A 15103-nucleotide genomic window follows, 5' to 3' on the forward strand; every position below is an offset into this window, starting at 1 on the left:
GAAACCCAATGTCAGGCGCCTCCACCAACCGGAACAAGGACGAGGTGTTATGTGGAAGATGAGGAAGCAAAGCAGGGACATGATTTGATTGGCTACAGTTCCAGCAGCTGCCTTATTTGGGAACTAGTTGTGACTCCTTGTTTTAAGTTTCACTCTCAGACATTGACATGGCTTAGATTTTGGTTTGCTTACTAGGCTCAAGGCATCAGAGCACCCCAGTGTGATAACCCCTCATTTAATTACTGTAATAGTCTGTATTTACATTGTGTCTCCCTTCCTGTCTTGTCCCTGCCCGTTTCTTTTATTGCTTACAATAGTGATTAGACTTAACTGAGAGTAGGTGAGCTCTGAAATGGGCATTTGAGTGTTTGGGACTACATGGCAGATGTGTTTGTAGACCCGGGTTTCTGATGGGTGCCATGTTACTTGAGATCAGGGGTCAATTTTTGTTTTTTTTAAAAGAATCCGATACTAAGTATTTTTGAATAATAGTTTTATTGGCACATGGCACACACATGTAAACAAACAGGCATGGCTGTGTGCCAATAAAACTTCATTTATAAACACTGAAACGTGAATTTCAGATACTTTTCATGGGTCACAAAATAATAATTCTTTTAACTTTTCCCCCAACCATTTAAAATGTAAAAGCTGCCCTAACTGGTTTGGCTCAGTGGATAGAGCATCAGCCTTCGGACTCAAGGGTCCCAGGTTCGATTCCGGTCAAGGGCATGTACCTTGGCTGCGGGCACATACCCAGTAGGGAGTGTGCAGGAGGCAGCTGATCGATGTTTCTCTCTCATCGATGTTTCTAACTCTCTATCACACTCCCTTCCTCTCTGTAAAAAATCAATAAAATATTAAAAAAATAAATAAATGAAATAAAATGTAAAAGCTATTCTTAGTGCTCAGGTTGTATAAAAAACAGGCTGGTAGCCCTAACCGGTGTGGCTCAGTGGATAGAGCGTCGGCCTGCGGACTCAAGGGTCCCAGGTTCGATTCCGGTCAAGGGCATGTACCTTGGTTGCGGGTACATCCCCAGTAGGGAGTGTGCAAGAGGCAGCTGATAGATGTTTCTCTCACATCGATGTTTCTAACTCTCTTTCCCTCTCCCTTCCTCTCTGTTAAAAATCAATAAAATATATTTTTAAAAAAAAACAAAAACAGGCTGGTAAGCTCGGTTTGGTCTGGATTGGGCTTTAGTTTGCCAACCCCAGAGGCAAAGACACCCTGAAATTCTGTCTTGTTTTTAGGTACCTAAACCACAGACTGAGGAGGGAGGATACAGGGGAGGCTGGGAAAGGTGGCCTGCTGTTGGGGAGTCATTATGGCACTGAAAAGACTCCTTACCAAAGGTGGTCTCTAAGGCTTCTGTCAGAGACTGTCACCTTTATGTTCTCAGTGGCCTCTTCTTAGAGCCGCTGCTCCTGCTCACCTCCCATCTGCCTGTCCCCACCTGAGTCACACTGGGACATGGGGGTGGTCTGGCAACTGGCATGCCCCTTGTAGGTCTAAGAGGTCCCCAGACGACCTCAGAGCTGAAGAAAAGCCTGGTTCGCCTGCCTGGTGGGGCTCCGTGCTCCCGAAAGGTGCCTAGCCTCTGTCTGCCCGTCCTCCAGCTCCATGGTGATCCGAGACCTCACCCTGCGCAGCGCCGCCAGCTTCGGCTCCTTCCACCTGATCCGCCTGCTGTATGATGAGTACATGTTCTATCTGGTGGAGCACCGTGTCGCCAAGGCAACCGGGGAGACACCCATTGCCGTGATGGGAGAGGTGAGGGCCAGAGAAGCCTGCAGGGGTGAGGGAGTCTGCTGAGCATGACACAGTGGACAGTGGGCAGGAAAGAGCTCTAATGCTAGAGCCTGCAGGCCTGGGTTCAGATCCTGTCTCCTTGGCCTACTCTTTATTCTCACTCTGGGCAGGATACCTTGCCTCTGAATGAGGCCTCAAACACTGAGGTAAAATACATATAACATAGAATTTACTATTTTAACCATTTTGAAGTGAACAATTCAGCGACATTTAGTACATTCACAGTGTTGTGCAATATTACCTCTATCTAATTCCAGAATAGTCCATCACCCAGAGAAGCCCCATCCCCATCCTCCTCCCCAGACCCTGGCAACCATGAATCTGTCTCTGGATTTGCCTGTTCTGGACATTTCACATGGAATCACACACTATGTGGCCTTTGGTGTCTGGCTTCTCACACTGAGCATCATGTGTTCAAGGTTTACCCATGTTGTAGGTGTCAGTGCTTTGCTCTTTTTAGTGGCTTTGCTCTTTCCAGTGTGTGGATGTTCAGCATTTTGTTTGTCCATTCATCTATTGATGGACATTTGGGTTGTTTCCACCTTTTGGCTATTGTGAATTGTGCTGCAGTAAACGTGCGTACAAGTTTTTGTTTGAACATCTATTTTCAGTTATTTTGGGTATCTACCCAGGAGTGGAATTTCTGGGTGATGTGGGATTATTTTGAGGAAGAAATGAGGTTATACTTATACAGCTTTTGGAACATAATAAGCCCTTGATAAATGCCAGCTATTCCTTCACTGTCGCTATTCAGAGGCTACAGCCCCTGTCTCCTTGCTGGCCTGGGCAGTCAGCACCCCCTCAACCCTCTAGCAGCTTCCAGACGCAACCCAGAAAGTGGCAGAGGGGACACATAGCATCATAGCTACTTCTTATGTAAGAACCCCTCACTTACAAAGCGAAAGCCTGTTTTAACTGTGGGTGGGTGACACTGCTGACATTCACGAGGACCCACTCTGCAGAGGGCCCTGACTCTGGTCTTCTTTCTTTCAGTTCAATGACCTCGCCTCCCTGTCACTGACACTGCTGGACAAAGGTGGGTGTGTCCGTGGCTTTCCCATGAGGCTTCCTCCTGCGAATGGCCTGGTGGAAAATCAGGGCAGCTTCTCGGGTGGGTTGAGGGCCTCAGGAGCTGGCACCCAGACAGAGGGAGACACCCAGGCAGCAGTAGGTGTCCCAGTGATGCCTCCGAGTAGCCCTGTCCTCTCCTGCTTGAGTGTGGCACTTCATGGGCACCCACACCAGGCTCCAAGGAGCAGGGCCACAGCTAGGAATGAGGTGGGAGGAGGATTTGAAGGGGTAGCGGGGCAGAAAGGCCCCCAGCTCTGACCTACTCCCTGCCCCCAGAGGGGTGGGAGGACCAAGCACCAAGGGAAAACCTGCCAGGAATGTGACCCAGGCAAATGAGCACTGGTCAAGAGAAGTCACGGATGAGAAGGCCAGGAAGGACCAGGTTAACCAGACCAGAGCTGAGGTCTGTTCATGCCTGGGCGCCTCTGAGGATGTGCTTCTCTCTCCCTCCCTCCTGTCGCCCCCCACTCACCCCTTTCTCCTCAACACTGACCCCACAGATGACATCAGTGAAGACCGGAGCAGTGAGGCTGATGCGGATGCCCGCAGCTTGGGTGAGCCCCTGGTAAAACGGGAGCGCAGCGACCCAAACCACTCCCTGTAGGGTATGTAGCACTGAGGCCCTTCCCCAGGCCTGCCTGGCCTCCTCGAGCTCCACAACAATCGTGCCTCTTACATGAAGTGACCTTGACTCTGACTCACAGGATCCCAGGGCATGTGCACCCTGAAAGGACATGCTATTCCTCCCCAAGAAAACTGTTGTTCACCATGGCCGAAGGTCACACCTGTTTCTGAGTACCTGAGTGGCTCCCTGGGGGCCACCCGGATCATCTTTTCCTCCTGACTGTCTTAGTTCTCCCGTCTGCTGGACTGTGACCTTCAGGCCACTTCCACACACCCCGCCGAGCTGGGAAGACCGAGCTGGGCAGGTCAGCACCTCTGCGTTGGGCTTCTCCATTCAGCTCAGTCCAGTTTTCACCATGATTTTTAAAACTCAGGCAGATCCCAGGAAGGAAAGGTGTCTCACAGCTGTTGGTCAGTCCCACGCTGACCTCATCCACAGATACCCTCCTCTGGTGCCCGTGTGATGGAAAGGCGTGTCTCTGTACTGCACCCCATGGCCTCTCGTAGACAGGCTGTCCTCGGCCTCCTGTCCTGTGCTGAAGCAGGGAGGTCCCAGGAGCCCCACTTCTAGACTCCAAAGATCCACACAGCGTGTCCCTAGATGGCAGGTAGCCCATGGCCCCATGTGGCTCAAAGAACAAGTCACAGAAATAGGCCCGCTGTGTCTAAGAATTAACACCAGAAGGATTACCAGCACCAGGAAGGACTGTGGTTCTGTCCAAGGTTACAGCCAACATGAAGCCAACCACTGAGTCTGCAATGCACCTGATCCAAGGGGGCCAAGGCAGTCAGTGTTCCAGTGGTGCATTCAGAAGCCCGCCATCCCTCCAAATCTGCACAAATAGCCATGCCTATAGTGTGGTCCACAGAATCTTCTAGAACGCCTGCCTTGGAATTGGTGATCCTGGAGAACGGTGACCCTGGGCAGGTCCCATCTGGAACTGTTTGAAGTTGAGATCTTCTCTGGGGACAAACAGATCCCAAGGACTTGGACAGCCCTGAACTTTAAACTCCCAATCTGTGTCCCAATAGCAACACGCACTTGGTTGCTCCGTGTGAGAGTCCTGTCCCAAAAACAACTGCAAAGAAGAAAGACAAACCTCTAGTCTAGGAAGTGCCATCTAATGCAATGCAATAGTTTCTCTCTTTGGAAATAACTTTATACCAATAGTTTTGTGCTCCAATTGTTATTAGAACGTTTCTTAATAATGTATATTGCAGTATATTTGGTCCCCAATATTTTATCTCATTCATGTCAAGCAGGAGCGCTGGGCCCACCTCGGCCCTCGCCAGGTGTGCGGGGTGGTGGTGGGGGAGGAAGTGGCAAGAAAGATAGTCGCTGACTGTAGAAACCCCAAGTCCATGATGACCAAGACTTAGGTGAAATCAGACCTAAAGAATGTCTTTAAATACACACCTCCTGCTGGAAGGCACTGAAGCTCACGGTGCGTGCACTGTGATGCCTCTTCTTTCCCAGTGCCAGCTGGGTTCTGCCTTAGGCTCTGCTGTGTCCTTTGCAGGATTCCATGAGGACTACAAATGACAGTAAAGACACAAGTCTTCCAAGCCCGTTCTCGTTTTTCATTGCAGTAAACACATTAAGCATACCCATTTGGGGGTCACAATCCACACTCCAGCCCCATCCCACCCCAGTGGTGCTGGAGAGTAGATGCTCCCTCCCGGCCTGCCCTGGCCTGCACGGAACAGCAGCTGGAGCAGGAGCATGTTCTTCAAGCTTCACTTAGCACGGCCAGTCCAGGGCCAAAGATGGCAAGAAACAATTCCTAGCATAGGATGGTCGAGGCCATTTGTAAACAGTAAATTTATTCAAATATTACAGAATAAATCCACACTCCAGCCACTGAAGCAGCCCACCAGTTGTTCTCAAGGTTTATTCTGTAGAGTTGGGGGGGAACTCCAGAATCTCCTAAGAACCAATGCTGGAGCTTGTTCCAAAATCGCCAATCCCTGGGCCCCAGCCGAAGAAAGCCTGCCTCTTGGGATTGGGGTGGATCTGGGAATCCATATTATGACCACCCCTTCCCAGGGAGTGTGACACGGGATCATAGGACTTTGAAGAAATCCTGCAGAAGACAGTGATGCCATTCCTGATAAGCCTCCCCGAAAAGCAGCTTCTCACTGCCAGGCCAGTACCCCACATGCCCCCAGGGATGCTCGGCCTTAGGCCCCAGAGCAGGCCTCTCTGTCCCAGGAAGTGGCACTGGGTCATGGGTCCCTTCTAGAACCCTCTATGATGGAGCCTCCAGGTGACACTAAAATTGTCCATCACTTCCTTGGGCTGGGACTCCAGGGTCTGTGCTTGGCTTAATGCTCTTCTGTCACTAACTTAATTCTTAATTTTGGAACCAAGGGCCTACGTTTTCATTTTCACTGGGCCCCACAAATTCCATGGCTGATCCTGGGGAACTCCCTCCTCTTCAGGCCCTGACTCTGTGCTGATTCCCTGCCAGGCTCACGGAACCCAGACTCGTCCCTACCCTCTGGTGATTCACGATTTCAGCTACTTAGCAGCACCAGCTCTTGCACCAAACAGCAGCCCTCCCTCCCCACCCCCAGCTTCCCCTTCAGAGAAACACACTGGGTGTTGGGGTGGCAGGGTCCCTGGAGGAGGAGAATCAGGCCCTGCCCTTGGGGTCTGAGTGGCTGGTGAGGGATTGAACATGGGTGATGCCTACATGATTACTGCCCCAGGAGTCAGAGAGATGAGCAATGGAGCCTGCTGAAGGCCCACAGGCTGTCAAGTTCCTTGGAGGGCCCACTGGGTAAGGGCTCTGGGAAGCAGGCATTGCACAATAGAGGGAACCCAGTCCTGCCAAGAGCCTCTGGGAGCTTCTGCCTAATCATAGGAGTTCCACAAGAGACACTTTGGGCTGGTCTCCTCTTTTTGACGATCTTCCAAGGTAGGTATTACCCCGATTGTGCACATGGGAAAATTGAAGCTGCTAGCTGGAATGCAGACATGATGGCTGGAGCACCAACAGCCATTTTAGATCTTGAGGTGGATGTTATATAATAAGGATGGCAAAACAATGTGACAGAAGGAGCCTGGGTCCCTGGTGATCATTACAGCTTTAACGGCCCCATCAGAATTCAGTAAGCCACAGTTGGGGGGAAAGGGAGTGCAGGGGGACCCATAGATGCCCCTACACACCCCACTGCAGGTGTTAACTCGTCTGCCTTGCTCAAGACTATTTTCCAGTTCTAGCACAGTGTATGCTCAGCAAACATTTAGTGAATGAGTGAGTGAATTAATGAAAGAAGGCTTCTGGGAGAAGGTACTATTCCTGGGGATCATGGGAAGGTAGAGGAAAGGAGGAGAGAACATGTGGAGGAATGGACAAAGTAAAGAGAAACTAGGGAGGACACCATCAGAATTATTAAAGGTGGACTGATTCTGGAAGGATGGATTAAACATGAAAAAACTGGAAGCAAGGAGGTCAACTAGGTCCTTGTTAAAGTCTACGAGGGAGGCTCTAGGGGCTGAACTGAAGTGTGGTAGGGGAAGGGAAGAAGGGGACCGAGAGGCCTGCTAGAGCCATTGCCCAGCAGAGGCCGAGTGGGTTATAAAATCGTGCTTGTGACTTAGGATCAGTTTAGTTTTCTTTTTAATGGACTAAGAAAAGATCAGGAGTGTCAACGTAATAAAAATAAGCATGGCTTTATAAAATCTTAATTTCAGTATATATATATATATATATGTATGTATACATATACATATTTGTATATATATTAGAGGCCCAATGCACAAATTCATGCACAGGTGGGGTCCCTCAGCCTGGCCGGTGATAGGGGCGATTAGTGCTGGCCGACCCAGGAGGTTGGATGTGGGACTGCACTGACCACCAGGGGGCAGCTCCTGTGTTGAGCGTCTGCCCCCTGGTGGTCAGTGTGCATCATAGCATCACTTAAGCTTTTAGATAGATAGATAGATAGATAGATAGATAGATAGATGTCCTATATAATAAAAGCGTAATATGCAAATAGACCGAACGGTGGAAGACTGATCCCTATGACGCGCACTGACCACCAGGGGGAGCACCGCTCAGTCAGAAGCCAGGCTCCCGGCTGGCGAGCCCAGCAGTGGTGGCAGGAGCCTCTCCTGCCTCTGCTGCAGGTGGGCGGTAAGGAGCGAGGGGTCCCGGACTGTGAAAGGGATGTCCACCTACCGGCTTAGGCCCAATCCCCAGGGAGAACGAGCCCAAGCTGGCAGGCAGACAGACATCCCCCCGAGGGGTCCCGGACTGCAAGAGGGCTCAGGCCTGGCTGAGGGACACCACCTCCACCCCAGTGCACGAATCTCATGCACCAGGCCTCTAGTACTGTATGTATGTATGTATGTATGTAATTGGACTGTAATGTATTGAATATTCATATGTATCCAAAGGCACAATGCCGGAGAGTAGTTCTCACCCTATTTTGAGGTCATGGCTCCCTTCTAGAATCCTCTCCGATGGACAATTGTGGGGTTTTGCTATCCAGCATCTGTTCCACCTTCTTTGGGGATGACCTTTCTCCCATAGTTTTAAACACCATTTCTATGTGGGTTCTCACACATCCTGGGAACAGGCTTGTTGTGTGTGGAGAGCAGCAAGGAGGCCACTGTGGCCAGCACAGGGTGACTGATGGGGCAGGAAGGGCAAACGGGGGGAGATAAGGAAGGCTGCCTAGACTGTGGCAGGGACTTGGGTTTTCATTTCAGGGTGGTGGCCCATAAGTGAGAGGGCCATAACTACAAAATGGATTGAGAAGTCCCCTCCCTTAGCCCCCATATGTACAACTGCCCACTGGATGCCCCCACTGGCATCAAGATACCTCAAATGGCATCTCACCAACAGCTGGGCACCTAGAGGCACTCAATCAACATCTGATAGAGGCTTGAACTGGATAGAGGTGGAACCCTAGGCAGGGCAGAGATTGATAAAGGCCTTGTGGTGCTGGGCCCATGTGACACTTTCTGCTTGGATTCTGACCAGGGAGTTGGATGACAAAGACTGAAAGCAACTGAATTTGGGGCATCCTCAGGAGGTGCCCCTCTGATACTGCTAAACAATTCCCAACCCAAGACCTGCTGTAAATGCCCAGTGTTTTCTCCTCTTTGATCTTATCAGCATCCTCTTTCAAGCATATTCCCCCTTTGTTTACATTTGGCCAGAGGTTGGTTTATGGGGTTTGCAACCAGTCTCCAAAGCAAGACACCTTAGTACCCATGAGTTTTTTGGTGTGTTTTTTAAATCCTCATTCTAGGATGTTTGTTGTTGTTTTTATTGATTTTAGAGAGAAAGGAAGGTGGAGAGAGAAAACACGGATGGGTTACCCCTCACCAGTGACCAAACCGACAACCTAGGTATGTGCCCTGACTGGGAATCGAACCTACAACCAACTGAGCCACCCAGCCAGTGCCCCTATGAGTTTTGCAGGCAGGTTCAGTAGGGATTCTCAGACCTCTGAAGCCCTCCCAGGATCTGGAGCCCCTGTTTCTGAGGTGGCACATGCGTACTGATGACAGCATGATCCTCAGAGCAGCCAGGCGCAGTGCAACCGAAACATGCTCTACCTCTGCTGGTGCAGCCAGCACCTACTGACCTGGTTCCCAAGAGATGCCAGACCCCAACAGGTGCAGAGCCTTTGAGTCCCCACAAGTTTACTTAGAAAGGCCAGGTAGCTCAGTTGGTTAGATTGTTGTCCCAATGCAATGCATCAAGGGTACTAAGGTGTCATTCCCAGTCAAGGCACATACAGAATCAACCCATGAATGCATAAATAAGTGGAACAACAAATCAATGTTCCTCTTTCTTGCTCTTGCTCTCTCCCTTCCTCTCTCTAAAATCAATTTTTTAAATATTTTTTTAAAAAAAGAAGGGAAAGCCCAGCCAGCGTGGCTCAGTGGTTGAGCATTGACGTATGAACCAAGAGGTCACAGTTTGATTCCGGTCAGGGCACATGCCTGGGTTGCAGGCTCCATACCCAGTAGGGGGTGTGCAGGAGGCAGCCGATCAATGATTCTCATTATTGATGTTTCAATCTCTCCCTCTCCCTTCCTCTTTGAAATCAATAAAAATAAAAAAAAAAGAAGGAATTGCTTTTTTCCTGGAGCCATTTTTAATTAATCCCAATCTTCTGCCACCCCCCAGTGGTCACTGTGAGACACACCTTTTCCTTTTGGTCCACAGACACTGCGAGCTCAGATTTTGCCTAGAATATGGGCTTTGTTTACTAAATTGCAATACTGCCTGGAAAGACCACAAGCTCTTTCCTCCCTCTGCCTCTCCTTTTCCTCAAATATTCCTCAAATATCCCTGCTAGATATTAAATAATTACAAGGGGAAAAGTATTAACCTAGCAGATACCATCTAGACCAAGTGATCTAAGTTATCAGTGAAGACACAAATCTACATCAAGTGCCTCCTAATAGGACGCCCTGAGAATACAACATCACTCCCACATTATTCCTGCCCAAAATGCATCACCAGAATTTAATCAAGAGGAAACATTAAAAACAAAAACAAGGCCATTCTACAAAAAATAGGGCAGTACTTGTACCAGTGTCATGGTTAAGGAAAAATAAGGCTGAGGAATTGACCCTACTGAAGGACTATGGAGAAACAATATCTACATGGATGTCGTTTATGGAGGGATATTGGACTGGATCCTGGAACAAAATAAATGTTAGTGATGAAAGGATGAGATATGACTAAGGTTTGTACATTAGTGAACAGTATTGCATCAATGTTAACTTCCTGGTTTTGATCATTTCACTTACCTAAGATGTGAATGTTGGGGAATCTGGGTGAAAGCTATGTGTAATGTCTTGATACTATTTCTGCATTTTTGTAAGTCTGAATTTATTTTAATTTGAAAGTGAAAACTTTTAAATAATATTTTTATTGATTTTTAGAGAAAGAAGGGAGAGGGAAAGAGAAAGAGAAACATCAATGGAAGAGCGGAATATCCATCAGCTGCCTCCTGCACGCTCCCTACCAGGATCTCAAACTCCCATCCCGGGCATGTGCCCTAACTGGGAATCGAACAGGCAACCTTTTGGTGTACAGGACAACGTCCAACCAACTGAACTACACCGCCAGGGCAAAAGTTAAACAATATTTTAATTACAAATAAAATAGAGTAAGGTAAGTATTTCCATACCATATTTAATTGCTGCACCCAGCTTAGGTCACGGGTTGTCCTCTGTGTCAGTGTCAGCCACATTGGACATCCTACTGTGAGAAACTCTGAGGGAAGACAGGAAACGGTGCTGAGCAGGAGAGGCAGCCGGATGCCTCCCCTCTGTCCCCACCTGACTCTGAGCTCCCTGACGGAGGACACTGTATCTGATTCATCTCTGGGTCCTTGACCTCAGTGTGGGGCTGGGCACAAGGCAGATACTTTTTCACATGGCTGGCTCCCTGCCCACGATGGGAAAACAAGAACTGAATTACAGTTGTGAAGGCTTTTACCTGGAGCCCAACTATAAAAGCCATTTTCCATCTTGGCTGTGGATAAGGAAGTTCACAGTTCTCAGAGCTCAGCCGGGCACAGGGGTACCTTGGACTTGTCTCCTAGTAAGCTAAGGAGGAAGCAGGCAGCAGAGAGGCTGGTTAGCAGTTTAAGGTAAACAATTTGGATCCCTCCACTTCCCACTTCCAAGCCTTGTATTAGGAAAAACTCCAAATTCCTTGCTCTCGCCCCTCCCTAACCGCATTTCTTCACTCTGTTCTGGCCCACACTGAGCTCCTCACTGCTCCTCCAGCTCACCAACCTGGTTCCTGCCTCAGACCTTTGCACTCACTGTTCTGTCTAGAATGCTACTCCTACAGATCTACTAAAATGTCACCCCTCAGAGGTGACTTCACTGACAAACCAATCTAAAGTATCCCTTCTGTCACTCTGTCACAATATGCTGTTTTATTTTCTTTGTAGCACTAGTCACTATCTCAAATTATTTTGCTTACCTGTCTATTGTCAGTCTCTCCACAGAAGAATGCAAAGTTCTGGGAAGGCAAGGTCTGTCTTGTTCATCTTGGACCCCAACATGTAAAGCAGTGTCTGATGCATAGTAGGTCTGTTGGATATATATTGCTGCATAACAAATATCCCCCAAATTTAGTGGCTTATAACAGCAACCATCATTTAATTTATCTTTCATGGTTTCTGTAGGTGAGAAACAGCAAGGCATAGGCGGGGCAGTTCTCTCTCAGGGGGTTTGTGGTCTCTGTGTTTCAGCTTCCTTACAGCATGGCAGCCTCAGGGCAGTTGGACTGCTTACATGACGGCTGAAGACTTTTAAGAGCAAGTGTTCTAGCAAAGCAGGCGAAAGTTACTCTGTCATGACCTAGCCTTGTAAGTTCCCTGGTGTCATTTCTACTATACTCTGTTGATGGACCAGTAATAAGCTCATCCCCATGAAAGGGAAGGGGACAGAGACTTCATCTCTTGATGGGAAGAAGGTAAAATAATTTGGGGCCATATTTTAAAACCACCAGAGAAGGTGATGAACAAATATTTGTTTAATAAATAAATATTGACTAAGTTAATTTCTTAGAGGACACCAAATAAAGAGACCAAAAGAAAGCCTGCAGGGCATGATGTTGGCAGCCATGGACACTGTGATGAAAATTGTGTAACCAGTGGAAATTCAGTTGGCCTACCATGTGCCTTGAAAAACCACAACTGGATTATATTTACCAAGTGATGACATGTTTCTGGGAGTTTCCCAAAGTGTGGGATGAATGTAGTGTATGAAATGACTTTAGGAGACATGGAGACATGGCATTAAATGACACCAAATCACATGGATTATAGCTATCCCATTTTCAATGATCTGTCACACCTTCTCATCATGTCAAGGAGAAAGTTCAGGTATGTGATAATATGCCTTTAATCTCCCTCTAATACTTTGCTAATCTCTTTACATCAAAGAAAAAGCAGGCTCAGCACCTTGGCAGGCAACAGTAGCCACCCAAAATTTTAAAACCTCATTTTGTTTTCCTGTTTATTTTTTTTTTAACATTTTAAAAATATGTTTTTATTGATTTTTTTTTTTTAAGAGAGAGAGGAAGGGATAGGGGAAAACATCCATCTGCTACCTCCTGCAAGCCCTCTACTGGGGATCAAGCCCACAACCAGGACATTTACCCTGACTGGGAATCCAACCTGTGACTTTTCCATGCATGGGACAGCACTCAACCAAGCCACGCCAGCCAGGGCCCTGTTTATTTTTACAGTCACCTCCTATTCATGGCTGGCAGTTTTCTATTTTAAATAGTGATATACAGTATCTATTTAACATAACTTTAAACCAATAAAAAGGCAGGGAAAGAATTCATTAAAGGTCAAAGGGTTCAGAGATATGGCAAAGGCCAAGAAGGGATTATATGTAATGACATATAATGAATACTAGAGGCCTGGTGCACGAAAGTCGTGCACAGGTAGGGTCCCTAGGCCTGGCTGGCCATCAGGGCTGATCTGGGCCTTCCTGCTTTTGGCCAGGGCCTTCCTTCGTTCCGCGCCGCCCTCTGGTGGTCAGCACATGTCATAGCGAGCAACTGAACTCCCACTCCTGGTTGAACAACCACCAGAGGAGACAATTTGCATATTAGGCTTTTATTATATAGGATATGGCTATTTTCAAATAAAACTGTTTATGGACACTCCAATTTAAATTTCATACAATTTTCACATGTTCTAAGATATTACTCTTCTTCTGGCTTTTTCCAACAATTAAAAATGTAACAGTATTCTTAGCTCACAAGCTAGAGGACCTCCTCCTTTAGATCCCCCTGGAGAAGGAGCGAAACTGGGATTCAAACCTAGATAAGCCATAGGACACAAAGTCCCAAGAAGAGAGATCGACAAATGCAAAGATCCTGAGGCTGGAAGGAGTCTAGTGTGCTCCAAGGATGGAAAGACCCCTGTGGCTGAACTGCAATAAGTAAGGGGGAGCCTGGGAGCAAAGCACAGGGGCCTGTGTGTAAGTCTGAATAAGAGGTTTAGAGTCAATTCCAAGTTCAGCAAAAGCCCTTTGGAAGCATTAAGGAAAGATGTGCCCTTGATCCAATTTATATTTTTAAAAGATTCCTGCGCATGCTGCTGTGTGCAGAACAGAGCCTGGAGCTCCAGAAGAATGAAAGGAAAGAAAGCAGAGAGGACGCTGTCCAGTCTTCCAGGAGAAAGAGGAGGATGGTCTGGCCTGGGGTGCTGACAGCCAAGCTGATGAGAACAGGTGGGTCTGGGCTAGACTTCGGTGAGGCAGAACCCACAGGGTGTTCTGAGAGATTCATAGCAGGTGAATCTAGAATGAGTCCCATTCTAGATTCTTACATCAGCCTGTGGGGTTGATCAGCCCATTTACAGATGAAACTCCAGGCCCCGGTCTATGTCGGGGCGCTGTTCCATTCATGACATCGGGGTATGGCCATCCTGGAGCTCCCATTCTATTGGCCCAGAGAGATCAAGTCCCTTGCGCTGGGTCCCCCAGCCAACACCTGTGTCCCCCACGGACACCCCCACCGTTGGCCAGTTATGTTTAACCTCTGATTTCTGCTTGCTCGCCCCAACCACTCCCCACCTCCCCAAGAAAGCATTTGCCCAATGTACTTGCCCCTTAGAAGGGGAAACTAGACTGAAGTGACAGGGAGCCAAAAATCCCTAGCAGGCCACCCCCTCTGGCCTCTGACCTGTGCGTGTGGAAAGCCCCGCTGCCCCTGTCCGCAGACCCCCCAGGATTTACCTAGAAGAAGGTTTCCATCGCGGCGCTCTGGATGGCTCACTCTCCCCGCACTGGGATCCCCTGGAAAACAAGCAGTAAACTGGGGCGTCAAGACCCAGCGCCAGCCGCGCCCCCTTACTAAACGTGTATTCCCCTTGTCCCGGACGCTCGCGTGGGGCACTGCGCATGCGCCCGGCCCTGTCCACGCCCCCTCGATCGGCGGGAAAAGGAGGCGGGGGCGGTTATTGCGCAGGCGAGCGCTCGGAACAGGGCCTGGTGGTGACAGCAATACAGAGCTCGACTCCGCGCCAGGCTCGGCGCGCAGGCGCGAGCTGCCCTCCTCTCTCGGAGTCGGCTTGGGAAGTGCGCACGCGCGAGAGTTTCTGGCAGAAAGCAGGCAAGCGGCGGCCAGCGCGGAGCCTTGTGGGAGGGCTTGAGGAAGTAAAATGGCGGACCTGGCGAACGAAGGTAGGGGAGGCGCCGTCGAGGTCCAGCTGGCGGCCAGCGAACGGGCGGGGGAAGGTCCAAAGGCCACATGCCCGAGGGGTGAGCACCCCGGAGTGCGGGGGGCCTGTCTGCTCCCAGATAGTGGCGCAGTGGGTCCCGCAGCCGTCCCCCATTGCGTCCCCTCAGGCCGGGCTCACCGGCTCGGCCCATCACTCCCGGCGGCCCCGACTCTGCCGCCCTCCGGCTAGTGGGTCGCGAAGGCCGCTGTGGCCGCGGCCCTGACGCCCTGACGCCTCGCGGGTCAGACCGAGGGCTGATAGGCATGGAAGGGGCGGCCTCATCGCCTTGGCCTCGGTTGTAAATAGATCTCTGGGCCTGGTGGTGGTTCCAGCGCGCCACACTCCCTCCCCGCCCCCTCATTCT

At 49.4% G+C, this 15103-nt stretch overlaps 2 protein-coding genes and 1 long non-coding RNA gene across 21 annotated transcripts in view; 2 read left to right on the forward strand and 1 right to left on the reverse strand.

Moving 5' to 3' along the window:
• The window catches only part of RFX2 (regulatory factor X2), a 97235-nt gene extending 89919 nt beyond the window's left edge, over positions 1-7316 (forward strand). For 7 of the 10 annotated variants that reach the window (XM_079772017.1, XM_079772018.1, XM_079772020.1 and 4 more), the window contains 2 exons: positions 1620-1773; positions 2806-7316. In XM_079772017.1, coding sequence (XP_079628143.1) covers positions 1620-1773; positions 2806-3141 — 490 coding nt within the window. In that variant the 3' untranslated portion in view covers positions 3142-7316. Of the gene's footprint in view, positions 1-1509; positions 1774-2805 lie in introns of those variants that run through there. The other 3 variants (XM_079772019.1, XM_079772021.1, XM_079772015.1) reach the window with 2 other exon arrangements.
• Positions 4924-14398, reverse strand: LOC307099919. Of its 3 annotated transcripts, XR_013813572.1 has the most exons (5): positions 14255-14398; positions 11478-11604; positions 10983-11092; positions 10672-10757; positions 4925-5040 (listed from the first exon to the last, which is right to left on the reverse strand). It is a non-coding gene; the product is annotated as an uncharacterized lncRNA (long non-coding RNA). The 3 variants fall into 3 exon arrangements; XR_013813573.1 differs by having other exon boundaries at positions 10983-11604; XR_013813571.1 differs by having other exon boundaries at positions 4924-5040; positions 10672-11604.
• A 226-nt stretch (positions 14399-14624) lies between these two features.
• The window catches only part of RANBP3 (RAN binding protein 3), a 59896-nt gene continuing 59417 nt past the window's right edge, over positions 14625-15103 (forward strand). For 5 of the 8 annotated variants that reach the window (XM_079772027.1, XM_079772029.1, XM_079772030.1 and 2 more), the window contains exon 1: positions 14643-14701. In XM_079772027.1, the coding sequence (XP_079628153.1) occupies positions 14680-14701 (22 nt within the window). In that variant the 5' untranslated portion in view covers positions 14643-14679. Of the gene's footprint in view, positions 14702-15103 lie in introns of all 8 variants that reach the window. The other 3 variants (XM_079772032.1, XM_079772033.1, XM_079772034.1) reach the window with 1 other exon arrangement.

This window comes from Cnephaeus nilssonii, assembly GCF_951640355.1.
Source record: "Cnephaeus nilssonii genome assembly, chromosome: 5".
In the NCBI taxonomy this organism is placed as follows: domain Eukaryota; kingdom Metazoa; phylum Chordata; class Mammalia; order Chiroptera; family Vespertilionidae; genus Cnephaeus; species Cnephaeus nilssonii.